The sequence below is a fragment of the Sander lucioperca genome, chromosome 7 (genome assembly GCF_008315115.2).
Source record: "Sander lucioperca isolate FBNREF2018 chromosome 7, SLUC_FBN_1.2, whole genome shotgun sequence".
Taxonomy (NCBI): Eukaryota; Metazoa; Chordata; class Actinopteri; order Perciformes; family Percidae; genus Sander; species Sander lucioperca.
In genome coordinates this window covers 26,516,623-26,544,430 of record NC_050179.1, presented here as the reverse complement: position 1 = coordinate 26,544,430, position 27,808 = coordinate 26,516,623, and the positions used below count along the sequence as shown (strand labels likewise).

Below are 27,808 nucleotides of genomic sequence, written 5' to 3'. Positions count from 1 at the left end.
TGTTATTCAAAATTTTGTGTAATGTTTTTTTTATTATTTTTCAAGACTTTTTCTTTCTCTTTTTTATGTCACTCTGTAGAACACATTTACAGTGCAGTTAAATAAAATGTTAAAAAAAAGAAAGAATTTACAAAACTAGTCACCCCTTAAATTTTCTCAAAAAGAATTCACATAAATGTGTGTATTGTTTCTTCAAAAACTGTGTTTTACAAAAAAGCTTTTTTTTTAACTGCATATTTATCAACTATCCTAGTTAGCGTTGGGGCCACGCTTACTAGTTTTCCATACTAGAGACCTCAAATATTACAGATGGTTACATCAGGTATATTTTTTTGGTCATTGTTGACTTTTTTTTAAAGATTATAGTGATAGTAGATAGGAAAGGGGGGTGGGGGGAGAGAGGGAATGACGTGCAGCAAAGGGCCGCAAGTCAGATTCAAACCCAGGCTACTGCCAAGGACTCAGCACTATATGGAGTGCTCTCTCTACTAGATGAACTAGAGGTCGCCCCCACTGTTGACTTTAAACCAGTCCCCACCCTATGAAATAAAGAAGTATGCAGTGTACTTTATGTTGTAGCCAGCCATTCCTAAAGGTTGTAGAATTATTTTTTTAGCTGTGTCACACATCTAAATCTCAGAGGACATGGTTGGACCAAAATAACAGACAATATAATTTAAAGTCAAAAACTATTTTATTGTGGTATATTTCACATCATATTATATGATTAGAAACAGCCCATTAGCTGAAGTGCTTTACTCAGCTGCCTCTTTTCCCTGGAAGAAATGAAACAATTAATACATACAGTGGTAATGCGCCTACATACTGTAATTCTCATACTCTGTAAATGTTTTGTCTGTCGTTAATTATATGAGGCTTAAGGGAATCATGGTCATTTTTTTCAGTCATAAAATAAATTAGAATAGGAGGAATTTCATTTGGTTGCATTTTCATAAAACTGATTAAAAAAAATATTTACCTTGCCAGAGTCACGGCTCTTCGCTCTCAACTTGTTGACCTGGGACTCTGCGATGTCAGCGCGCTCCTCAGCCTCCTCCAGCTCATGCTGCACCTTCCTGCACTTGGACAGATGAGTGTTGGCCTGCTCCTCCTGAAAAAACATAGTGATTGACATTTTTGAATCTCCTAACATACCAACGGTCTACTTTGTGTGCAATAAATCTGCCACAGTATTAAGCTTTCACTGTTGAAATGTATATATTGTCCTTACCGCCTCCTCAGCCTGCCTCTTGTAGGCCTTGACTTTGAGCTGCAACTTGTCAACTAGATCCTGCAGCCTGGCAACGTTTTTCTTGTCCTCCTCAGTCTGTTAAAAATGTAATTAAAAAAATAAATGTTTTTTGTTATGAGAATGTTAAATTGATTTTATGTTAACTATCAAAGTGACTGTACCTGATAGGTGAGCTCCTTCACCCTCCTCTCATATTTGCGGACACCCTTAATGGCATCTGCTCCGCGTCTCTGCTCAGCCTCAACCTCTGCCTCAAGTTCACGCACCTTAAATGAACAATAAGGCAATAAGTACCCATCTTTTCTTTCAAAAGTCTTGATTTAGCTAGGATTTAACCCTAATTTCTTAACATGACTTTCTTACCCTGGACTCAAGTTTCTGGAGCTGCTTCTTGCCACCTTTCATGGCCAGGTTCTCAGCCTCATCCAGGCGGTGCTGCAGGTCCTTAACAGTGACCTCCAGGTTCTTCTTCATCCTCTCCAGGTGGGAGCTGGTATCCTGCTCCTTCTTCAGCTCCTCAGCCATCATAGCAGCCTAGAGGACATAGCATAACATGTTAATTAGAAATATCTTGGAAAATTAAGAACAAATGAAATGTAAACCTACATCAGTGATGGCCTTCTTGGCCTTCTCCTCTGCATTCCTTGCTTCCTGAACAGTGTCCTCCACTTCACCCTGGACCTGGACCAGGTCAGACTCAAGCTTCTTCTTGGAGTTCAGAAGGCTTGTGTTCTAAAAGGCAAAAAGAGATGTAGGCACTTAAGTCATCACATGCCTGATTTTCACATGTTATTTGAATTGTCATTAGATTTTTGAAATATTAAAGAAATGATTGGGCTTGTTCACCTGAGAGTGCAGAAGTCCAACACGCTCACTGGCGTCCACCAGCTCCTGCTCAGCAGTTTTGCGACTTCTATCCGTCTGTTCCAGAGCAACTCTAAGTTCCTCGATTTCAGCTACCATCAGACCGTTTCTGCGATCCACCATAGCAGCTTGTTCCTTGAACTCCTCCTGTGCTCTGACAGCATCATCAAGGTGTAGTTGTGCATCCTAGTGAAAAAAACATCAGAAAATGTACCTGCACTGTCCATGGTCTCTGCAACAGCTCTATGTAACAGCTCTGTGTCTAACAATACCTTCAGCTGTGCCTGCACATTCCTCAGCTGCTTCTGGGACTCAGCAGCCTGGCGATTGGCGTGGCTCAGCTGAATCTCCATCTCATTCAGGTCTCCCTCCATCTTCTTCTTGATTCTCAGGGCATCGTTTCTGCTCCTGACTTCAGAATCCAGATTGGTCTGCATGGAGTCAATCACCCTCTGGCTGTTCCTCTTGATCTGCTCCATCTCCTCATCTTTCTCTGCCAGCTTCCTGTCCACCTCACCCTTAATCTGGTTGAGCTCCAGCTGGACACGCAGGATCTTAGACTCTTCGTGTTCCAGAGTTCCCTGATGATATCAAAGGATAAAATATTGATATCTGCCTTCAAACCTTTTAAAGTATATTTTCTCAGAAGATGTCCCCAGAAAAAACGTACCTCAGCCTCTTCAAGAGCTGTCTGGATCTCAGCCTTCTCGGTCTCCACCTGCTTCTTGGACTTCTCCAGCTCATGGATGCTCTTGCCAGTCTCACCAAGCTGTTCAGTCAGATCTGAGATCTCCTCTGCAGAGAGATACATGTGTTTCATATTTTAAGCCTTAACATTTTGAGTATATATACTTTATTCTAACACCTGTTATATACAATGTAACTGTTACATAATGTAGAACTCACGTTGCAGGTTCTTGTTTTCTCGCTTCATGGTCTCCAGCTGATCCAGAGATTCCTCATAAGAGTTCTTCATCTTGAACAGCTCAGTGCTGAGAGAACGAGTCTCCTTCTGTGCTCCCTCGAGCTCTGCCTGACCCTCCTCGTACTTCTGTTTCCACTCTGCCAACACCTGAATAAAACCATTTATACAGTGCAATTGGTTATGTAGAAATATGAGAAAAAATAAATATCTTTCATTGTTTATGTGGCCAAGCCATCTAAGTTTACAATGCTACCTTGGCCAACACCTGAAAAACACCATTAATACAGTTCAGTTGGTTACATAGCAATATGAAGACGTATAAATATATTTAATTGTATGTATGGCTTGGACACACAAAGTAAACAATGCTACCTTGTCAAAGTTCCTCTGCTTCTTGTCCAGGTTGGCAGCCAGCCCATTGGCTCTCTCCACATCAATCATGAGGTCCTCCACCTCACTCTGGAGCCTCTGTTTGGTTTTCTCAAGAGAAGCACACTTGGAATTCACTGCCTCAATCTGCTCCTCAGCCTCCTGAAGACGCTGAGCCAGCTTTTTCCTGTTTAAAGAAGGTAAGATTTGTTTCCCACTATAAACTATGAAGTTACCCGAAACCTTGGTAACAAGAAAACAACAGTGAGTTCTTAACTCTTCATATTAGGTAACAGTTAGGAAAATCCTTATATGACATACATAACAACACATCATAAGTAATTGCATCTCAGAAGGTGGAGCTCGTATTACATTTAAGAACGAGACGTTTATGTCTTCACCACAACAAATATTCTTTTTGAATTTAGCCCACAGGTGTAACACTGGTGTTATGCCCACACAGGGAATGTTGCATTGTGGTTTGTCTAAAGCCTTAATATTCTTAGTGTAGTGAGTATTTTTCAAAATAGCAGGTGTTGGAAAATGAGGGTACATTTATAATTAGCCTAGTCTTATATTTGAGCCATTATGGTTATGACTTGTTTATAAGGATCTGAATGAACATATGAAGGCAGAGCTGTAAAAGGTTTGCTCCAAAATAAAATGCTAAACAAACAAAAAACAATATTGTTTACTTGCATTTAATGCAAGTATTGATACAAGCAAGGAATTGTCAGTTGACTTATGCTAAAATACTACACTTCAATTGTTTGAATGTTACTCACTTGGCTTCCTCAAGCTCCTCAGTGCGCTGGATAGCATCAGTTTCATACTTAGCTCTCCACTGAGCCACCTCACTGTTGGCCTTGGACATTCCACGCTGCAGCTCAGCCTTGGCCTCTTGCTCCTCCTCAAACTGCTCCCTCAGCAGATCACAGTCATGGCGGGCTGATTGCAGTCCATGGGCAAGAGCATTCTTGGCCTGGTGTGAGACATATGATTGAAATGACAACAAACAACAACAATACCAATACACACTTTCTTAACAGTTTCTTACCTTAACCTCCTCTTCAATACGTCTTTTCAGCTCCTCAATCTGCTGTGTGAATGCCTGTTTGCCTCTGGTCAGCTGGGAGACAAGAGCTTCTTTCTCTTCAACTTGACGGCTGAACTCACCTTGTGCGAAAGATGTCATGATACATTAGTTTGTGTCACTTTTTTCAATAACATACACAACAGATCATTAACTGATAACTTGTAGATACCATTTTCTGTCAGGAGACGTGCTCTCTGTGCACTTGTGTCATTGATTTGACGGACATTTTCATCATTCTTGGTCTTTAGTTCGCTGAGTTGGTCCTCTAGAGTACGGCACATCTTTTCAAGATTTCCCTAATGAGTAAATAGAGATGAAATCAGTGATCAGATTTCATTCATAATATTAAGTACCTTATTTACTATACTTTAGTTAATAAAATAGCATGTAATGCACTGTGTACCTTTGCTTTAGCAACATTCTCCATGTTGCTGGAGAGGTCATCAATCTCCATCTTGTATTCACTCTTTTCCTTCTCAAGCTTCTGCTTTACACGCTGGAGGTTGTCGATCTGCTCTCCCAGCTCAGCAACGCTGTCAGCCTGCTTCTTGCGAAGAGCAGCAGCAGTGGCTTCATGCTGCAGAGTGGACTCCTCAAGATCACGACGGAGCTTCTGGAACTCGGCTTCACGCTTCTTGTTCATCTCAATCTGAGTAGCAGTGGCACCACCGGCCTCCTCCAGCCTCTCACTGATCTCCTCAAGTTCCCTGGAGAGGTCAGCTCTCTGCTTCTCAACCTTGGCACGAGCAGCACGCTCAGCCTCAATCTCCTCCTCCAGTTCCTCAATACGAGCCTGTTTAATATAGATTGATGGTCTTTCAGTACACACTTACTTTCACTACACAAATTGGAAACATTTGCAGGAATGGTTTCTGTAAAACCATATGTCACCTGGAGCTCCTTGATCTTCTTCTGAAGCTGAGCACCCAGTGACTGCTCATCTTCAACTTTGCTAAGGAGCTGACTGATTTCAAAGTCCTTCCTGTGAGAATTATAAAGTACAGAGTTAATGCAGTTGACCACAAGTTTTAAAAGAATGGTTGTTGTACATTCCAAAAACTATAACTATAACAATACTTTTTGATCTTCTCATCAGACTGCTGCTTCTCATTCTCAAGATCCATTATGGATTCCTGGGCCAGTTTCAGATCACCCTCAAGCTTTCTCTTGGCTCTCTCAAGGTCCATACGGAGCTTCTTCTCTTGCTCCAGAGAACCCTCAAGCTGAAAAATAAGATGAGTTTTTAAGCATCACATCCAAGAAGAATTGTCTTGCTTTGCTAATCCAAGAGACTTTGTAAACTTACATCATCCACTTGCTGCTCAAGCTTGGTCTTGGCCTTGGTCAGAGTGTTGACTTTGTCTTCCTCTGCCTGCAGGTCATCAAGAGTCTGCTGATGAGCCTCCTGAAGGGCTTTCTTTTCCTTGGTCAGCTTAGCAATGCTCTCATCCTGAGAGGCCATCTCCTCAGTCAGGTTCTTAACCTAAGTGTGCAAGAAAGAGCTTGTCTTTTAATAGTAATAATTATATTCTTACTTAATCTGATAGACATTAATATTATTATTATTATTATTATTATTATTATTATTATTATTATTATATGATTATTATTTACGAACCTTGTTCTCTGTTGCATGTTTCTCTTTTTCCACTTTGGCCAAGGTAAGCTCCAGGTCATCAATATCCTTCTTGAGCTCAGAGCATTCATCCTCCAGCTTTCTCTTCTTGGCAGTGAGCTCAGCATTGCTTTCCTCTTCATCCTCCAGTCTCTCACTTGTCTCTTTGAGTTTGGCCTCCATCTGAATCTTACTCTTGATAAGTCCCTCACATCTCTCTTCAGCATCATTCAGATTCTCTGATTCCTATTTAATTTTTATGAAAATAGAAGTTGATGTGAGTACATTAACTGTTAACACAACCAGCATAAACACATCAAACATAAAAAAGCAGAACTGTCTGTTAAAAATGTACTTACCGATGCTACTTGTAGCTGCAGATCATTCTTCTCCTGCAGAAGGGACACCATCTTCTCCTCCAGTTCCTTCTTCTTGGCCAGGGCAGCAGCCAAGTCAATTTTCATCTTATCATAGTTTTCCTTCATATTTGCCAGCTCCTTCTCAGTTTCAGCAGTCTTCAGCAGAGGCTTGATCTTGTAGTACACCTTCATCCATGGCCAGTGTTTGACATTCATGAATGAGCGGATATTGTATTCAATGGTATATATGGCTTCCCTGAGGACAAGAAATAGCTGTTATGGACAATATTGGTTGTGATTTGTAATATCATGATTCAGAATAAGCTGTTTTCAACATGCCTCCTCTCCATCATCTTCATAAACTCCTTTCTCATGAGGTAACCACGGCACAAACCCTGAGTCATGGTGACCAGAGTTGCCAGTTTTTCATCTCTCATCTCCTCAAGGACACCCAGCAGACCGGCCTTGAAGAACACCTGTTTAAGCAAAAAATAAAAACGAATGTAGGATGATCTCAGATAATAAATACTTTACACCCCGTAAAAAAAAATCATAGTTAACAGAAAAAACTGGATTGAACAACCTAACCTCCTTGGTCATTATTTGTCAGTAAAATAAGGAAAGCCAGGTGTTTACCTTGGTGTGTCCGAATTTGTACTCCTCATGATTAATATCAATTGACCCAAGCAGCTTCTCTGAAGCCTTCTTGTTGTCAATGAACTGGCCCTCGGGGATGACACTGGCATTCAGCACCTTGTACCTTTTTATGAAAGAGTTAATGGTCAGTGTGAGCATTTTCTTTTAATAATCTGTATCAAAATTCTTCTAAAATATCCATTGATACCTCTGCTTGAAGTCAGCGTAGAGGATTCTGCTGGGGAAACCTTTTCTGCAGATTCTGATACCCTCCAGCACACCGTTACACCTGAGCTGGTGGATGACCAGGAAGTTCTCCATCAGACCTGTAAAAAAAATTTTTTTTTTAATTACTTCTTTGACTAATAGACTCTTAGTTAAAGCAGCAAACAATTAAATAAACCATATTAACAAAACAAAACCGCTCCTTAAATAATCTCTTGAGATGGTGTTCTCTATCTACCTGGAGTCTTTGACTCATTGGGAATCAGGCAGCGCACAAAGTGAGGATGGGTGCTCCTCAAGTTAGTCATCAGCTTCCCCAAGTTCTCCTGTAGATCCAAAATGGGGAGTCTCATGATGACATGTAATTAATTGTGAGTTTGAGCATAAACCAAGATATATACAGTATAAGATAAGTTTGCAATGTTAAACCTTACCCTAAACTGTGAAGACACAGTCTGCATAGAACCACCCTTCTTCTTGCCTCCCTTCTTGGTAGTATCTGTTGAGGATTTTAAGTAGACGTGACATTCATGAACATATTCTACAGTTAGTTGAAAATATCCAGTATAACCTAAAAACACTCCTTTCTTAGTAGTATCTGTTGATAGTTTTAAGTAGGCATGTTTTGTTAGAATAACAAATAAAATATACATTAACACATGCTCAAGTTAGTAAAAAATATACAGCATAACCTAAACATATGTTTTAAATTACTGTAGTTACTATCATACCCTCAACAATAAGAGGGAAGCAGAGAGCCAGCAGTTTCACTGGGGATTTCTGGTACAGCTGACAGACAGAGTCATTCAGTGGATCCTTGTTCTTTTCCAGCCAGCCATTGATATTGTAGTCCACGGTTCCAGCGTAGTGCACCAGGGAGAAGTGGGCCTCAGCCTTGCCTTTGGTGGGCTTAGGCTTTTCAAATGCTTTAGTTTTTCCAAGATGCTGGTCATACAGCTTGTTCTTGAAGGATGTGTCTGTGGCCTTGGGGAACATGCACTCCTCTTCAAGGATGGAGAAGATGCCCATGGGCTTGAAAAACGTGGGAAGAAATATGTCATTAAGTGATACGTCAAGTCAAAATAAGAACAATCTATCTATAAATCGGGAAATCTCTGTTTGTCCCCACACATGCACTACAGCACCCACACATGCGCAGTACAGTAGCTGGGCCGAGGAGTTGCTACATCGCTACAAGGCTCATTGATTGCAATTCACTGGCTACCGGTGTCATGCCAAAAACTAATCATCCGTCTAAAACTGATTGCTGTCTACCCTGCTAGAATCTGAATCTGCAACGTTCTGGAGGCCAAGCAATCAGCCCTTTCCAAACAGGCATGTTTTGAACGGGCACTGCACTAGTTATATATTATCACCAAATTAAGTGATTACCTTTTCAATGAGCTCGATGCAGGCAGCCAAATCCATGCCAAAGTCAATGAACTCCCAGATAATACCCTCCTTCTTGTACTCCTCTTGCTCCAGGACAAACATGGTGTGGTTGAAAAACTGTTGCAGTTTCTCATTGGTGAAGTTGATGCACAGCTGTTCCAAGGTGTTGAACTGTGAGGGGTCAAATAATCAGTTTAATCTCTTGTAGGCAATAAGAATGATTCTGTCATGAAAAGTCAGCTCCTGAATTGTTTAAAATGAAGCTTACGTCAAAGATTTCAAAGCCAGCAATATCCAGGACACCAATGTAGTACTGCCTCGCTTGTTTTGTGTCCAACATCTGGTTAATACGAACGACCATCCACAAGAACATCCTCTCATAGATAGCCTTGGCCAGGGCTGTCACTGAGTTCATCACCTGAATAATTTGATTAAAGTCAGTCAACCGTAAAATAATGGATTACTGGTATTTTCAACTACTTCTAATCCAACTATAAAGCAAGAAATCTATGTCTATCTGTTTTTGTTTCTGTCTGTTCGTCCTTCACATAAGCTATTTGGACAACTATTCATCAGATTTACTTCACACTTGGTATGTGTATTGTTCCGGATCCAATGGCGTGCATTGTTGAACTTGGTGCAAATTGCGCGAAGGATCCATGCTAATCTTCTCTGCGTCGTTTAGAAGCCTACATGTAAAGTGACAGGAAGCTTTTAAGAGACCATCCATGTATGCATGGTCAAAATTAGTGGTGGAAGAAGTATTGACACTGCAGGTGTATTGCTCAGGACCCAAGAAAGTGCAGTGTCAAGGTTGAAATTGATGTGATATATGTGAAAATGTAAAATCTAACAACTACTACAACTACTATTTCTAGTCATAGTTCCATTATCTTTATTGTGACTATTATTGCCACTGTTCATCACACCCCCAACCGGCACCGTCAGACACCACCTACCAAGAGCCTGGGTCTGTCCAATATTTCTCCCTAAAAGGAAGTTTTCCTCACTACCCGAGGTTTCCCCCTAAAAGGTTTTTCCTCACCACTGTCGCACTAAATGCTTGCTCTTGGGGGAATTGCTGGAATTGTTGGGTTGTGGTCTAGACCTACTCTATCTGTAAAGTGTCTTGAGATAACTATTGTTATGATTTGATGCTATAAATAAAATTGAAAAATTGAATTAAATTGAATTAGCATTGTCCTTCACTTATTCTACATTGTGCATTTAGCATTCAATGAATAAAACTCATCAAAAGTAGTAATATATTGTAATATATACACTGCCATTGCATTTCTATTTTCTAATAAGCCATTGGTTACAATATTTTACTAGATCTAACATAACTAATCTGTTTATTGTAGGATATTGATAATTCATGTTTACCTGAGGTACAGTCTGTCCCTTGGTGACATACTCATTTCCGACCTTCACTCTGGGATAGCACAGAGCCTTGAGCATGTCAGCAGAATTCAGACCCAGCAAGTAAGCAACCTTGTCAGCCTCTGAAAATAGTTCAGAGATTTCCATCATGATGTAAATAGACACCAGTGTGATTAAGATCTGTATTACTGTTGCTCCCAAGTTATTCACTTTGAGCTGACATTAAATACTCACCCTCTGTGCCATCAGGCTCACCCTGCTCCTCACGCTGCTTCTCCTTGAACTTCATGTTACCATGGTGGAGCACAGCACCAGTCAACTTGTAGATGCTCACCTTCTCTTCATTAGTGAAGCCCAGGATATCAATAGCGTTCTGAGTTCAAAAGAGGTCCACACATAACATAATCACTTTAGAAATTGAACTTAAAGAGCATTTTTGATGTTTATATATTTGAAGTGAAGATCACTCACATCCGTGGCTTCCAGCTCAAGTTTGTCATCAATGCTGGCCACACTAATCTGACCCATGCTACACATGGGGAAGTCGTAGGGGTTGGTTGTGATGAGTGCCATATCTGCAGATAAAAAAGGTCAATATGTCAGAACATCTGTTTTGTATGAAAACAAGTAGGTTAATTGTGCAACATCTCAATCTGCTTACCAATCAGCTCAGGTATGTGTGCAGTCATCATCTGATAGAAGATGTGGTAGCCTCTTTCAGCAGGAAGCTGGAATGTCACTCTAGACTTCTCCAACAGATCTACAAATATTGTTCATAAAACACAGCCTGGCCAATTCTCAATTCCAGTCGTTTGTATATACTATGAGTATTATTACTTACATGTCTCAATATCAGCACTAGCCAGTTTGCCAGTTGTGCCGAAATGGATTCTGATGAATTTACCCTGTTTGGAACAAAGAATTTTTAACGTCCCTTATCATTGGCAATCTGTAACAAGACCTCTCTTATGCATAGACATTTTTCCATACTTACAAAACGAGAAGAGTTGTCATTCCTAATAGTTTTGGCGTTACCATAGGCTTCCAGCAGGGGATTGGCTGCAATAATCTGATCCTCCAATGACCCCTATAATCCAGGTTTAGAATTGCTATTAGAATTCTTTTTTTTCCCCTGGAGAAATATTCTATACAGGAAGAACTCTGAATTGTAATCATTATACAGTAACATACCTTTGATGCGTCCCTCTTCGGTCCACCAACTGCGATTGTTGCAAAGTACTGGATGACACGCTTGGTGTTCACAGTCTTTCCAGCACCAGATTCTCCACTAGGTATAGACACAGACTTATAAGAATTTGATCAAGATATTTGACTATGTAAAACAAAGTCTACAAATGTAAATGTAACAAACTGACGTGATCAAGACAGACTGGTTCTCCCTATCTGTTGAATAAGAAACAAAATAATATAATACAACTATGTTTTACAGAAACCTTTATATACTAATAAATTCTACATTGTTATGGTAATGACTTACCAGTAAGCATGAACTGATAAGCGTTGTCAGAGACAGAGAAGATGTGGGGTGGGGCCTCCATACGCTTCTTGCCTCTATAGGCACACACACATTCATTTTCGTACACTGGGAGCCACTTGTAGGGGTTCACAGTGGCACAGAACAACCCAGAGTAGGTCTGAAAGTGATCATAGAGATACAACAGTTAACTCTATGTTTCCTACAAGTTTAGCAATTTGCAATAGTCTCTCTTTTCTCATTAGGCAGATTGTCTTACGTAGATCATCCATGCTGCATAACGCTCTTTGAGGTTATACAGCACAGTGGCTTCATTGAGATGGGTCATCATGGCCATGTCCTCAATCTTGTCATACTTGGGAGGGTTCATTGGATAGACGTCAGCTTCTTTAACTGTTCTCTCCTGGAACAGGACATTTGTCACAATGAGAACTGATCATATTGATTCTGCCAGTTGACTGTGACTTCGTGATACTAACCTCCTTAGTGTCCAGGACTTCAACGGTGACTTTGCCACCATCTTTCTTGAGGATTTTGGCCTTCAAGTACAGCTCCTTGACATCGGCCATGTAACAGGCACTCTTGGCATCAAATGGTGCAGCTTGAGCCTCAATTCTTTCCCTTTCTGGCTTACGAAGGTAACTGGCAGCTTTGCCATAAATGGCCATCTCCGCATCTGTACTCATGGTGGCGGCTGATGTCTGTTAGATAATTACAAAGGATCTGCCATCTTAGACTAATATTTTTTTCAATTCCATGCAATTAAACAGCACTTAAACTTGCAATTCTGCTGAATAGTAAACATATCCAAACTGAAATCATGTCTGGGTATTGTTACAGGTGGGCTTTGACTTTGACTTCAAAGTTACTCAATCCTTTTCAGACTTAGTTGTTACTGAGAAGAAATACTAACCTATTGTTTAGTTTTGTCAAACTATTTGGATGAATTATTGCAGACACTCAATGAATGACAAATATTTTGCATATGTATTAAACGCTTATAAAGACAAGTTAAACATTTAAAAGTTGTCCTTACCTGACCTCTCTGTCAACAGTATTCACCAATCCTGTTCAAAACTGTTTTTGTCGTCAGAGTACGTGTAAAAACAAGATCAATAATAATTATTAATAAAAGTTATAACTTATTACTTAAACAAAGAACAAATGAAAATGATCTCAAGCTTAAGAGAGCATTGTTTTACCACATGAACTCCCAGGTCTTCGGTATCACACTGTGTCCAAAAATAGCCTTTATATTGAATCAGGTTTTCATGACACAGCAAAAGTTAAATGTGGTATGTATACCAAATGTGGTAAGGCAGATAGGCAGACTTATAAAAAGATCTTGAAAATATCATGTGATGTTTCAGGTTTCACTTAGTATGGCCAGGTCTTGATTATTGCTTACTCCTTACTACAATTACAGTTTATTTTAGGCTCTTGAACACCCTCTTCATTTTACATACGTTTGAAAATACTCTGTTTTATTTGCCTTTATGGTTACTTAAAGTTTATTAATGAAATCATAAATATACTTTGTTGTTGTATACGTTTTGTCATAATTTTAATTTTAATCTTATTATTATACATTTGACATAATACATCATTGAGATTTTCAGTTTTGTTGCAGCATGAGGCCATAACACTAAACAACCACAGCAAGAATCAGTAATGTAAAAAAAATGAAACAATTAAAAACAACAAAGATTCTTTGAACAATTTCAGTAAGTCCTCTGTCTAAGTAACTCCCCTTTCTTATCTGATAGAAGAAGTGATCTCAGAATCTTAAGGTTGATTAATCTCTAAAGTATGTATGTGATTTTTGATAAACATTTTTATCAAACACATAAGTTCACTCTTCACATTCTGTAGCTGTTTGCATTTTGATCAGGGCAAAAGGTGAGCACTCAAGGTGTCTTTCTTGGATGCCAGAGTTCATTGAACTCTTTTATTCAAAAGTGTTGGCCTCTAAAGTATAGCTTCTAAACGAATTTCATTCATGCTCATGAACATTTTTCAAGTGGGGAGTACAGTGACAATAGTCATACCCCTATTCCATTCTCCTCAAACCGTTTCACCAACTTCTCCTGAGGCATCCAAAAGTGTTCTTGATTTAATTTATATTGTAGCCAGCCATTCCAATAAAGAGTGTAGCATTTTGTTTAGCTGTATCACAAATGATCCAAATCTCACATTTGCTCTCAGAGGACATGGTTACATCAAACAACACAGACAATGCAATTTAAAATCAAAAACTATTTTATTGTGGTATATTTCACATCATATTTTATGATTAGAAACAGCCATCAGCCGAAGCGCTTTACTCAGCTGCCTCTTTTCCCTGGAAAAAATAAAACAATACGTTACAGTGCATATGCACCTACAAACACATCATACACGTTATAATAAATCTTTTAATCCTAAAAGTTTTGTTTCGTCGTTAATTTCATCAAGCTTTAGGCAATAATGGTAATGTTTTTCCAGTCATAACTTAAGTATTGCTTGACATAAAATGGAGTAGCAGGAATTCCATTTGATTTAATTTTCATGAACCTGACGTGAATATTTACCTTGCCAGAGTCACGACTCTTCGCTCTCAACTTGTTGACCTGGGACTCTGCGATGTCAGCGCGCTCCTCAGCCTCCTCTAGCTCATGCTGGACCTTCCTGCACTTGGACAGATGAGTGTTGGCCTGCTCCTCCTGAAAATACATAGAGATTGACATTTTTGAATCTCCTAAAAGACCAAAGGTCTACTTTGTGTGCAATAAATCTGCCAAGCTTTCAGTGTTAAAAAATGTAGATTATTTTGGGTGGACTGTAGGAACCAGCCCTGGGATCTTGAAACTCTGTCACGGAGTGATGAAGTTCCACCATTGGTCAGAGTGAGTGTCGATGCGAGTGTTGGTGTCTTAACTTTTATTTCATTATTATTCAGTGGGTTTTACTTTCTATCTTACATTATACATTCAATTTATTCTATTTTGATCTTATTTTATCTTGTTTTTGCTTTTGTCAGGTGTGTTTTATTATCCTATTTTTACATTCTATGGCATTCTATTCCTGTTCTTTTTTTTACATTGATTACCTGTTTTTGTGCTCATTTCATGTCAAGTAATTTCCTTTGTGTTCAAGCACTTGTTGATGCATGTCTTGTACTAGCATAGTGCCTGTTCAAAACATGACTGTTCGGAACTGCCGATTAATTGGTATTATAGTTCTTGGCCTGTGGTATTGCTGCTTGCTACTTTTTCGAGAAAACAGCCATAAATGTATTATGATGTTTAGATATGAAAAATATTGAATGTGTTACTATTCTAACTTCGTACCCAGACATGACTTAGAAAAAGGCCCCCAAAGCACTTAGAAAACATGCAACGCAACTGTATACTACTGACTTCCTGTAATACTTCTACTTCAGCGGAACATATTGATACTACTACATTTATCTGACAGACAAATATTACTGTTTACATTGCAGATATTAATTTTAATCACAACATATCAGGTTTTCTTTAAATATTGTACATTTTTCTTAAAAATAAATAAATAAATAGTTTAAATAGATATTTTGCTGGTGGTATCGTTATTAGTGTCATAAGTTAGTAAACTTACACAAGTTGCGTTGCAATGGCAGAGTGGCCTGTTTCTGCAGGATATCCGCTTGTGCTCGTTGACTCCAGGTAAATGAAGAAGAGTTCGGTTATAACGGTAGTATAACCAGCATACACGGTCAGAAGCGAAAGGAAGGGGGAGGCCAGTGGGCCATGGCCTTCCCTGAAATCTGATTGGCCACCTTTCAGCCACTGGTGAAATCTATCTTGTCATAGGGTAATTTGTTTTTACCTAGCTGGGGGCAGGGTGAGGGGAAGAGATAGCTGATTGCAGCATATCTCTCCCTCTCTCTCTCTCTTCTCGTGGAGAAACAGCTGATTGCTGCACATTCTCTCTCACTCTCCCTCCCTCTCTCTCCCTTCCTGAGAAACAGCTGATTGCGCGAATCCCTCTCTCCTTCTCTCTCTCTTTCCCTCTCTCGCCTTCTCGCTCTCTCTCTCTCTCTCTCTCTCTCTCTCTCTCTCTCTCTCTCTCTCTCTCTCTCTCTCTCTCACACTCTCTCGTCCGTTCCCGGGAAACAGCTGAATGCAGCACATTCTCTCCTTGACCGTCCTTTCGCAGAGAAATAGCAAGCAGGCTAAAAGAAACCAAACTAAGTGACTTGTTTCTGGCCATCTCCTCCACCCCGTTTTGAGCCAAGTTAGTACGATTCAGTTTATATGCTCTACTATTTAATCCGCCCGCCTGTCAGCTACCGCTGCAAATAAAATCTAATTATGAGGAAACACTGTCATGTTAATGTGCATTTTGGCCAATAGTTAATATTACATATTTAAAAGTTGGGTAGCTAGCAAAGCCTTAACAAAAGCAAAATAAACATGTTTGTTTAGATACACTAATTAGTAATATTAAAAGTTAGAATTTAAAAAATAGAATATAAAAAATTAAAATAGCCACTGTCCGTGGTCAGAAACAACGGGTGAAATACATTTAGTGGAGGTATTCATTTCCAAATAGGGGTATTAGTCGCCGGTATTCTGCTGCAGAATACATGCTGACTCAGAGACAAAGCCCTCCAGAGCCCTGAAACCCTGTCCCAGCTGCTGCAAGGAGTGGTCTATGCTCATTTATTTACAGTTTATTAACATTGCACGTGTCTCAAGTCCAAATTAGGCATGTCAGTGGGTACCCAGCAATGTACCCGCGGAGTGGGAAGCAGATCGGATTAACAGTTTTCGAGATATGCTTAGGACAGACACTCAGAAACACACAGAGATTCCATGCTTTAAAAGGTGCTATAACAGTAAAGTTACATTTATTATTATCATTATTTATGATTATAATATATTGTCCTTACCGCCTCCTCAGCCTGCCTCTTGTAGGCCTTCACCTTCATCTGCAACTTGTCAACCAGATCCTGCAGCCTGGCAACGTTTTTCTTGTCCTCCTCAGTCTGTAAGAGGCAATATAGATTTGCATGTGTGTTTTTAATGTAAGTGTATTAGATAATGTTTGTACTATAAATGTTAACTATCAAAGTAACTGTACCTGATAGGTGAGCTCCTTCACCCTCCTCTCATATTTGCGGACACCCTTAACGGCATCTGCTCCGCGTCTCTGCTCAGCCTCAACCTCTGTCTCCAGTTCACGCACCTTCAAAAATCAAGACACTAATAAGAATCCATCTTTCTTTTCCATTCCAAGTCTTTCTTCAGCTCTGCAAATTCTTAACGTGACTTTCTTACCCTGGACTCAAGTTTCTGGAGCTGCTTCTTGCCACCCTTCATGGCCAGGTTCTCAGCCTCATCCAGGCGGTGCTGCAGGTCCTTAACAGCGACCTCCAGGTTCTTCTTCATCCTTTCCAGGTGGGAGCTGGTATCCTGCTCCTTCTTCAGCTCCTCAGCCATCATAGCAGCCTAGAGGAGACAGCATAAAATGTTAGTTAGTTAGTTAGTTAGAAATATCAAGTAAGTGAAAGTAAGAACAAATGAAATGTAAACCTACATCAGTGATGGCCTTCTTGGCCTTCTCCTCTGCATTCCTTGCTTCCTGAACAGTGTCATCCACTTCACTCTGGACCTGGACCAGGTCAGACTCAAGCTTCTTCTTGGAGTTCAGAAGGCTTGTGTTCTAAGCGGCCAAAAGATTTAGGCACTTTAGTCATCAGATGATAAATTGTCTTTAGATTTTTTTAATTATGGAAGTAATGATTGGGCTTGTTCACCTGAGAATGCAGAAGTCCAACACGCTCACTGGCGTCAACCAGCTCCTGCTCAGCGATTTTGCGACTTCTCTCCGTCTGTTCCAGAGCAACTCTAAGTTCCTCAATTTCAGCTACCATGAGACCGTTTCTGCGATCCACCATAGCAGCTTGTTCCTTAAAGTCTTCCTGTGCTCTGACAGCATCATCAAGGTGCAGTTGTGCATCCTAGTGAAAAATATCAGGAAAGTATTCACATGAATGACACAATGTACCTGCACTGATCATAGTCTGTGCAACAACTCTGTGTCTAACAATACCTTCAGCTGTGCCTGCACATTCCTCAGCTGCTTCTGGGACTCAGCAGCCTGGCGATTGGCGTGGCTCAGCTGAATCTCCATCTCATTCAGGTCTCCCTCCATCTTCTTCTTGATTCTCAGGGCATCGTTCCTGCTCCTGACCTCAGAATCCAGATTGGTCTGCATGGAGTCAATCACCCTCTGGCTGTTCCTCTTGATCTGCTCCATCTCCTCATCTTTCTCTGCCAGCTTCCTGTCCACCTCACCCTTAATCTGGTTGAGCTCCAGCTGGACACGCAGGATCTTAGACTCCTCGTGTTCCAGAGTTCCCTGATTATAGCAAAGAATGAAATATAAATCTCTGCCTTCATACCTTTTTTATTATATTTGCCCATGATTTAGATTTTTATTAAAAGATCTCCACAGAAGTTTTTTTTACCTCAGCCTCTTCAAGTGCTGTCTGGATCTCAGCCTTCTCAGTCTCCACCTGCTTCTTGGACTTCTCCAGCTCATGGATGCTCTTGCCAGTCTCACCAATCTGTTCAGTCAGATCTGAGATCTCCTCTGCAGAAATAAATGTTTTATATTGTTAAGCCTTAAAACATACAATATATATGCTTTATTTATATTAACGTGTTAAATACGGTGTAAGAAATACATGTGTTGAATACAATGTAACTGTTACATAATGTAGAACTCACGTTGCAGGTTCTTGTTTTCACGCTTCATGGTCTCCAGCTGATCCAGAGATTCCTCATAAGAGTTCTTCATCTTGAACAGCTCAGTGCTGAGAGAACGAGTCTCCTTCTGTGCTCCCTCGAGCTCTGCCTGACCCTCCTCGAACTTCTGTTTCCACTCTGCCAACACCTGAAAAACACCATTAATACAGTTCAGTTGGTTACATAGCAATATGAAGACGTATAAATATATTTAATTGTATGTATGGCTTGGACACACAAAGTAAACAATGCTACCTTGTCAAAGTTCCTCTGCTTCTTGTCCAGGTTGGCAGCCAGCCCATTGGCTCTCTCCACATCAATCATGAGGTCCTCCACCTCACCCTGGAGCCTCTGTTTGGTTTTCTCAAGAGAAGCACACTTGGAATTCACTGCCTCAATCTGCTCCTCAGCCTCCTGAAGACGCTGAGCCAGCTTTTTCCTGTTTGAAAAAGGTAAGATTTGTTCTCCATTACAAATTATGAAGTTACGGGAAACCTAAGTAAAATGTATCTACAGCAAATATTCAAACGTTAGAAATTATGTATTTATTTTTTTTTAACATTATGTTTTGGGGCATTTGTAGGCCATTATTTTCATAGGACAGCTAAAGACATCAAAGTATGAAGAATGACATGCAGCAAAGGGCAGCAGGTCAGAATCGAACCCTGCGTCATGGTGTAAACCTCTATATATGGGCACATGCTCTACCAGGTGAGCTATCCAGGTGCCCAGTAAAGTCTGTATTTCTAAATCTATTTAATGCAAATATTAATTCAAGTGATGCAGTTGTCAGTTGAGTTATGCTAAAGTGCTACACTTCTTAACTGGCCATTGAATTGTTTGAATGTTACTCACTTGGATTCTTCAAGCTCCTCAGTGCGCTGGATAGCATCAGTTTCATACTTAGTTCTCCACTGAGCCACCTCACTGTTGGCCTTGGACATTCCACGCTGCAGCTCAGCCTTGGCCTCTTGCTCCTCCTCAAACTGCTCCCTCAGCAGATCACAGTCATGGCGGGCTGATTGTAGTCCATGGGCAAGAGCATTCTTGGCCTGTTTTAAGACATATGATTGAATTTACAAAATTCCAGAATCCCAAACTAATAATACCAATACACACTTACTTAACGGTTTCTTACCTTAACCTCCTCTTCAATCTGTCTTTTCAGCTCCTCAATCTGCTGTGTGAATGCCTGTTTGCCTCTGGTCAGCTGGGAGACAAGAGCTTCTTTCTCTTCAATTTGACGGCTAAACTCACCTTGTGTGAAAGATGTCACGATACATTAGTTTTTGTCATGTTTCTTAATAATATACACAACAGATCATTCAGTTTAAAAGTTTTAGATACCATTTTCTGTCAGGAGACGTGCTTTCTGTGCATTTGAGTCATTGATTTGACGGACATTTTCATCATTCTTGGTCTTCAGTTCACTAAGTTGGTCCTCTAGAGTACGGCACATCTTTTCAAGATTTCCCTAATGAGTAAATATAGATGAGATCAGTGATCAGATTTTATTTATAATATTAATTACATTATTTACTATACTACTTTGGGTAATAAAATAGCATGTAATGCACTGTGTACCTTTGCTTTAGCAACATTCTCCATGTTGCTGGAGAGGTCATCAATCTCCATCTTGTATTCACTCTTTTCCTTCTCAAGCTTCTGCTTTACACGCTGGAGGTTGTCGATCTGCTCTCCCAGCTCAGCAACGCTGTCAGCCTGCTTCTTGCGAAGAGCAGCAGCAGTGGCTTCATGCTGCAGAGTGGACTCCTCAAGATCACGACGGAGCTTCTGGAACTCGGCTTCACGCTTCTTGTTCATCTCAATCTGAGAAGCAGTGGCACCACCGGCCTCCTCCAGCCTCTCACTGATCTCCTCAAGTTCCCTGGAGAGGTCAGCTCTCTGCTTCTCAACCTTGGCACGAGCAGCACGCTCAGCCTCAATCTCCTCTTCCAGCTCCTCAATACGAGCCTGTTGAATATATATGTGATGTATTTCAGTAAACTTTCCCTTTTAATATACAAAATTGGAAACATTTGCAGAAATGTTTAGTGCAATGCGATATGTCACCTGAAGCTCCTTGATCTTCTTCTGAAGCTGAGCACCCAGTGACTGCTCATCTTCAATCTTGCTAAGGAGCTGACTGATTTCAAAGTCCTTCCTGTGAGAATTATAGATAAAGTACATAGAGTTAAGGCAGTTAACCACACATTTTAAAAGAATGGTTGTTGTACAAATTCAAAAACTGTTACTTTTTAATTTTCTCATCAGACTGCTGCTTATCATTCTCAAGATCCATGATGGATTCCTGGGCCAGTTTCAGATCGCCCTCAAGCTTTCTCTTGGCTCTCTCAAGGTCCATACGGAGCTTCTTCTCTTGCTCCAGAGAACCCTCAAGCTAAGAAATAAGATGAGTTTTTAAGCATCACATTCAAGAAGAATACTCTTGCTTTGCCAATCCAAGAGACTTTGTAAACTTACATCATCCACTTGCTGCTCAAGCTTGGTCTTGGCCTTGGTCAGAGTGTTGACTTTGTCTTCCTCTGCCTGCAGGTCATCAAGAGTCTGCTGATGAGCCTCCTGAAGGGCTTTCTTTTCCTTGGTCAGCTTAGCAATGCTCTCATCCTGAGAGGCCATCTCCTCAGTCAGGTTCTTCACCTAAGTGTGCAAGAAAGATCTTGTCTTTAAACGGTCATCATTATAATGTTACTTTATATAATGGACAGATCATTATTTACGAACCTTGTTCTCTGTGGCATGTTTCTCTTTTTCCACTTTGGCCAAGGTAAGCTCCAGGTCATCAATATCCTTCTTGAGCTCAGAGCATTCATCCTCCAGCTTTCTCTTTTTGGCAGTGAGCTCAGCATTGATTTCCTCTTCATCCTCCAGTCTCTCAGTTGTCTCTTTGAGTTTGGCCTCCATCTGAATCTTACTCTTGATAAGTCCCTCACATCTCTCCTCAGCATCTGACAGATTCTCTGTTTCCTAGTTAAAATTATGAAATAGATTTTAACATCAACTTTGAAAAACATGAAAAGCAGAACTGTCTGTTGATGTGTACTTACAGCTGCTACTTGCAGCTGCAGATCATTTTTCTCCTGCAGAAGAGACACCATCTTCTCCTCCAGTTCCTTCTTCTTGGCCAGGGCAGCAGCCAAGTCAGTTTTCATCTTTTCATAGTTCTCCTTCATATTTGCCAGCTCCTTTTCAGTTTCAGCACTCTTCAGCAGAGGCTTGATCTTGTAGTACACCTTCATCCATGGCCAGTGTTTGACATTCATGAATGAGCGGATATTGTACTGGATGGAATATATGGCTTCCCTGCGGACAAGAAGAAGCTGTTATTGGCAATATTGTTAGTGATTTTTCATACCATGATTCAGAATTAGCTGTTTTCAACATGCCTCCTCTCCGTCATCTTCACAAACTCCTTTCTCATGACATAACCACGGCACAAAGCCTGAGTCATGGTGACCAGAGTTGCCAGTTTTTCATCTCTCATCTCCTCAAGGACACCCAGCAGACCGGCCTTGAAGAACACCTGATCAAAACAAAATAAAAATGAATGTAGGATGAACTCAGATAGTGAATACTTCACACCCTGTAAAACAAAAACAAAAAGGATTTTCACCTACCCCACATGGTTCATGGTGTTTTATCAATGGCCACATGCAGGCTACTCTATCTCTATAATAAAAATAAATCACTTATTCCTTGGCACCAAACTCTACAATCACGTAGTCAATCAAGTAGTTTTGAGATATTCTACTTTATATTAACAGATATAATACATAACAAACACACTGGACTGAACAACCTAACCTCCTCAGTCATTATTCGTCAATAAAAAAGGGAAAGCGAGGTGTTTACCTTGGTGTGTCCGAATTTGTATTCATCATGATTGACATCAATTGACCCAAGCAGCTTCTCTGAAGCCTTCTTGTTGTCAATGAACTGGCCCTCTGGGATGACACTGGCATTCAGTACCTTGTACCTTTTTATGAAAGAGTTAATGGTCAGTGTGAGCATTTTCTTTTGATAATCTGTATCTAAATTATATTAAAATATCCATTGATACCTCTGCTTGAAGTCAGCATAGAGGATTCTGCTGGGGAAACCTTTTCTGCAGATTCTGATACCCTCCAGCACACCGTTACACCTGAGCTGGTGGATGACCAGGAAGTTCTCCATCAGACCTGTAAAAAAGACACTTCTTAATTACTTCTTTGAATAAATAGTTAGGCTCTAAAATTAAGTAAACCATACCAACAAAACATATCACTCCTCAAAGAATCTCTTGAGATTAAGTTTTCTATCTACCTGGAGTCTTTGACTCATTGGGAATCAGGCAGCGCACAAAGTGAGGATGGGTGCTCCTCAAGTTAGTCATCAGCTTCCCCAAGTTCTCCTTTAGATCCAAAATGGTGAGTTTAATGCAAGTCACAACTGTGAGTTTGAGTATAAGTTGAGACACTATATTTAAGATAATTTGCAATGTTAAACCTTACCCTAAACTGTGAAGACACAGTCTGCATAGAACCACCCTTCTTCTTGCCTCCCTTCTTGCCACCAGTTTCTGTTTTTACAGACATTTTATGTTAGAATGTGACAAAATTTACATGAGCACATGCTACAGTTAGTTAAAAATATAAAGTATAACCTAAAAATATGTTTTAGTTTACTGCAGTTACTATCATACCCTCAACGACAGGAGGGAAGCAGATAGCCAGCACTTTCACTGAGGATTTCATGTAGAGCTGAACAACAGAGTCATTCAGTGGATCCTTGTTCTTGTCCAGCCAGCCAGCGATATTGTAGTCCACGGTACCAGCGTAGTGCACCAGGGAGAAGTGGGCCTCAATCTTGCCCTTGGCTGGCTTAGGCTTCTCAAATGCTTTGTTTTTGCCAAGATGCTGGTCATACAGCTTGTTCTTGAAGGATGTGTCTGTGGCCTTGGGGAACATGCACTCCTCTTCAAGGATGGAGAAGATGCCCATGGGCTTGAAAACATTTGGAAAAAGTATTTCATTAAGTGATACATTAAAGTCAAATTAAGAACAATTACCTATAATCACCAAATGACGCTATTACCTTTTCAATGAGCTCAATGCAGGCAGCCAAGTCCATGCCAAAGTCAATGAAATCCCAGATAATACCCTCCTTCTTGTACTCCTCTTGCTCCAGGACAAACATGGTGTGGTTGAAAAACTGTTGCAGTTTCTCATTGGTGAAGTTGATGCACAGCTGTTCCAAGGTGTTGAACTGTGAGGGGACAATTCATCATTATAATTTCTCCCAGGGCAATAAGAATGATTCTGTCATGAAAAGTATCAGCTTCTGAATTGTTGGAAATGAAGCTTACATCAAAGATTTCAAAACCAGCAATATCCAGGACACCAATGAAGTACTGCCTCGCTTGTTTAGTGTCCAACATCTGGTTAATACGAACGACCATCCACAAGAACATCCTCTCATAGATAGCCTTGGCCAGGGCAGTCACTGCATTATTCACCTGAATATAAACAAGGATGTAAACAAGGATGTGTTTTGAAGTCAGTCAACTGTTTTTTAAAATAATGGAATAGTGATATTTTGAACTTCTTCTAATGAGATAAATGACACTAAAGATCCAAATTATTAGTATCAACACCTAAGATGGTCCTAGACTTATTCTACATTATGCATTCAATTTTTAAACATCCTTGTAAGTAGTAATGAATTGAATGTAATGTCATTGCATTACTATTTTCTAATAAACATATTTTATATTTAACATTATTTTAGTAAAACTAACATAACTAATCTGTTTTTAAACAGTAGGATATTGATAATTCATGTTTACCTGAGGTACAGTCTGTCCCTTGGTGACATACTCATTTCCGACCTTCACTCTGGGATAGCACAGAGCCTTGAGCATGTCAGCGGAGTTCAGACCCAGCAAGTAAGCAACCTTGTCAGCCTCTGCAAATAGTTCAGAAATTCCCATCATGATATGAACAGAAACCAGTGTGATTAAGAACTGTATTACTGTTTTTCCCAAGCTATTCACTTTGAGCTGACATTCAATACTCACCCTCTGTGCCATCAGGCTCAGCCTGCTCCTCACGCTGCTTCTGCTTGAACTTCATGTTACCATGGTGGAGCACAGCACCAGTCAACTTGTAGATGCTCATCTTCTCTTCATTACTGAAGCCCAGGATATCAATGGCATTCTAGGTTCAAAAGAGGTCCACACAAACATAATAACTTTTGAAAATTGCACTATGCGAACATTTTGATGTTGATATATTTAATGATTTTTTAAGTGAAGATCACTCACATCAGTGGCTTCCAGCTCAACTTTGTCATCAATGCTGGCCACAGTGATCTGACCCATGCTACACATGGGAAAGTCATAGGGGTTGGTGGTGATGAGTGCCATATCTGGAGATCAAAAAAAGGGTGAAAACGTCAGAACCTTTGTTTTATTTTAAAACAAGTAAGTTAAACAATGTGCAACATCTCATTCTGCTTACCAATCAGCTCAGGTTTGTGGCCGGTCATCATCTGGAAGAAGATGTGGTAGCCTCTTTCATCAGAAAGCTGGTATGTCACTCTAGACTTCTCCAGCAGATCTACAAATATTGTTCATAAATTACAGTCTGGCCAATTCTCAATTCCAGTCGTTTGTATGTACTATGAGTATTATTACTTACATGTCTCAATATCAGCACTAGCCAGTTTGCCAGTTGCGCCGAAATGGATTCTGATGAATTTACCCTGTTTGGAACAAAGGATTTTTAATGTCCCTCTACAATGGCAGTCTGTGACAAGACCTCTCTAATGTGTAGAAATTGTTCCATACTTACAAAACGAGAAGAGTTGTCATTCCTAATAGTTTTGGCGTTACCATAGGCCTCCAGCAGGGGATTGGCTGCAATAATCTGATCCTCCAGTGACCCCTATAATCCAGGTTTAGAATTACAGTCAGAAAATGACTTTATTTTTCCCCCTTAATTGGGGGAACCCTGAATTTTAATCATACAATAACATACCTTTGAGTCGTCCTTCTTTGGTCCACCAACTGAGATTGTTGCAAAGTACTGGATGACACGCTTGGTGTTCACAGTCTTTCCAGCGCCAGATTCTCCACTAGGTATAGACATAGACTTTTAAGAATTTGATCAGATATTTGACTATGTTAAACAAAGTCTACAAATGTAAATGTAACAAACTTACGTGATCAGGACAGACTGGTTCTCCCTATCTGTTAAATCAAAAACAAAATAATTTACTATGTTTTGCTGCAACGGAAAACCCCTTTATACTGATACATTCTCCATTGTTCTGGTAATGACTTACCAGTAAGCATGAACTGAAAAGCGTTGTCAGAGACAGAGAAGATGTGGGGTGGAGCCTCCATACGCTTCTTGCCTCTATAGGCACTTACACATTCAGCATCGTACACTGGGAGCCACTTGTAGGGGTTCACAGTGGCACAGAACAACCCAGAGTAGGTCTGAAAGTGATCATAGAGATTCAACAGTTACCTCTATGTTTCCTACAAGTTTAGCAATTTGCAATAGTTCTCTTTTCTCATTAGGCAGATTGTCTTACGTAGATCATCCATGCTGCATAACGCTCTTTGAGGTTATACAGCACAGAGGCTTCATTGAGATGGGTCATCATGGCCATGTCCTCAATCTTGTCATACTTGGGAGGGTTCATTGGATGGACGTCAGCTTCTTTCACTGTCCTCTCCTGCAACAGGACATTTGTCACAATAAGAACTAATCATATTGTCATAATCATATTCTCCTATTTGATGCTGACTTCATGATACCAACCTCCTTAGTGGTCAGGACTTCGACGGTGACTTTGTCACCATCTTTCTTGAGGATTTTTGCCTTCAAGTACAGCTCCTTGACATCTGCCACGTAGCAGGCACTCTTGGCATCAAATGGTGCACTTTGAGCCTCAATTCTCTCCCTTTCTGGCTTACGAAGGTAAACAGCAGCTTTGCCATAAATGGCCATTTCCGCGTCCGTACTCATTGTGGCGGTTTACTTCTGTGAGGTAATTATAAATAACAGTTTTATTTATATATTTTTTAAAACTGTCTTTAAGCCATGTGACTGAACAGCCCAGAATTACAGTTACTCTACCCTATGTCCCTATCAAATTGATTTATTTGCATTACCTTTTGAGTTCACCATAGCTCATTAAAATATTTTAGCTTATGACGAAATCAGATGAAAAAAACCTTAATGAAATATTTCACAAAAGATATATACAAATTAAAGATATTTGAAAAATGTTCATACCTGACCCACTCTCTTTCAAAATTCTGATATATTCCACAATCCTGTTGAGAGCGTATCACATATTTTCAGTTGGTGAAAGTATGAAAGCAAAGTTTGTTCATCAAATATGTTAACAATTAATATTTAAACTAAGTAATACATTGAAATGCTCTAAAGGAGGTACAAGATAAACTTACCACAAGCTGAAGTCTCCTCCAAGGCTCTTCTATCACACACTCCTACATCCTGTCCTGACTCCTTATATTGAGTGTGCCTTGCTTACACAGCAATGCTATACATGGAAACATGCCAAATGTGGTGTGGATAGCAGACATCGATGGTAACAGGTGTTCCAAGTACATATCTTGTGTTTGGATTTTAGCCATTAATGCCAGTTTCCCTTTTCCCTTTCTAAATATTACTTGATTACTTTTTTAACATATCAACATAACAGGATATATTTTTTGCATATATTTAGTTTTACATATAATCTTATAACAGATTTTATAAGGCTTCTCCAAATTGTTTCTGAACATATCCCAGTGATGAACACAGAATGCTTTTCAGCCAAATTAAGTTGCATAGCATCTCACATTTCAGTCATGCTTTATGTGTATGGTAGATAATACATTTAGATATCTAGCATTCCAAACCTATTTTATTATAAAAATGAAGACAATGTGTAACTTTGAATTTTATAATTAATTATATTAACTATTAGTAATAATAATAATAATAATAATAATAAAACAACACATTCAGTTTTGATATTTTAGCTCTACCCCACAGAGGCTTTTTTAATTTTGGGGAATTTCAACTTTTATTGGACAGGAAAGCAGAGGGATATGAAAGGGGAGTGGGGGGAGACATGCAGGAAAACTGTTACAGGTTGGATTCAAACCGTGGACCTTCTGCATTGAGGAATAAACCTCTACACATGTGCACCTGCTCTACCAACTGAGCTAAACAGACACAAGAGTTTCTTTTTTTTACAATACTGTTTTTTTTACAAATAGTACAAGTGCAAAACTGTAAGACATACTAATCAAATCAAATTCACACATGTATTAATGGATTCTGCTGTAGGAAAGATTTGAGACATTGGGAACTGTGAACTGTTTTGCAATATTTAGACATGT

General features: G+C 39.9%; 1 protein-coding gene across 1 annotated transcript; it reads right to left on the bottom strand.

Annotated features, from left to right (window-relative positions):
* Positions 1-675: 675 nt before the first annotated feature.
* On the bottom strand, positions 676-26,932 carry LOC116046488. The gene is made up of 80 exons (XM_036003196.1): positions 26,867-26,932; positions 26,691-26,731; positions 26,214-26,435; positions 25,984-26,127; positions 25,729-25,885; positions 25,606-25,633; positions 25,422-25,518; positions 25,236-25,328; positions 25,083-25,146; positions 24,903-25,001; positions 24,707-24,810; positions 24,461-24,599; positions 24,230-24,348; positions 23,750-23,899; positions 23,479-23,649; positions 23,087-23,387; positions 22,896-22,963; positions 22,708-22,795; positions 22,466-22,583; positions 22,258-22,381; positions 21,792-21,928; positions 21,453-21,708; positions 21,130-21,372; positions 20,869-21,045; positions 20,640-20,785; positions 20,458-20,548; positions 19,969-20,358; positions 19,732-19,858; positions 19,523-19,641; positions 19,240-19,436; positions 18,640-18,823; positions 18,367-18,532; positions 18,105-18,229; positions 17,687-17,995; positions 17,391-17,594; positions 17,171-17,296; positions 16,912-17,082; positions 16,715-16,819; positions 16,524-16,619; positions 14,182-14,313; positions 13,944-13,952; positions 12,091-12,312; positions 11,871-12,014; positions 11,615-11,771; positions 11,493-11,520; positions 11,308-11,404; positions 11,111-11,203; positions 10,958-11,021; positions 10,778-10,876; positions 10,588-10,691; positions 10,351-10,489; positions 10,120-10,238; positions 9,002-9,151; positions 8,734-8,904; positions 8,073-8,373; positions 7,776-7,840; positions 7,580-7,667; positions 7,325-7,442; positions 7,117-7,240; positions 6,820-6,956; positions 6,481-6,736; positions 6,125-6,367; positions 5,813-5,989; positions 5,584-5,729; positions 5,398-5,488; positions 4,910-5,299; positions 4,676-4,802; positions 4,468-4,586; positions 4,196-4,392; positions 3,414-3,597; positions 3,023-3,188; positions 2,787-2,911; positions 2,389-2,697; positions 2,099-2,302; positions 1,859-1,984; positions 1,616-1,786; positions 1,414-1,518; positions 1,232-1,327; positions 980-1,111; positions 676-776 (listed from the first exon to the last, which is right to left on the bottom strand). The coding sequence occupies exons 3-80, from the start codon at positions 26,418-26,420 to the stop codon at positions 756-758; spliced, it is 11,586 nt and encodes a 3,861-aa protein (XP_035859089.1). The 5' UTR covers positions 26,421-26,435; positions 26,691-26,731; positions 26,867-26,932; the 3' UTR covers positions 676-755.
* Between the last annotated feature and the right edge of the window lie 876 nt (positions 26,933-27,808).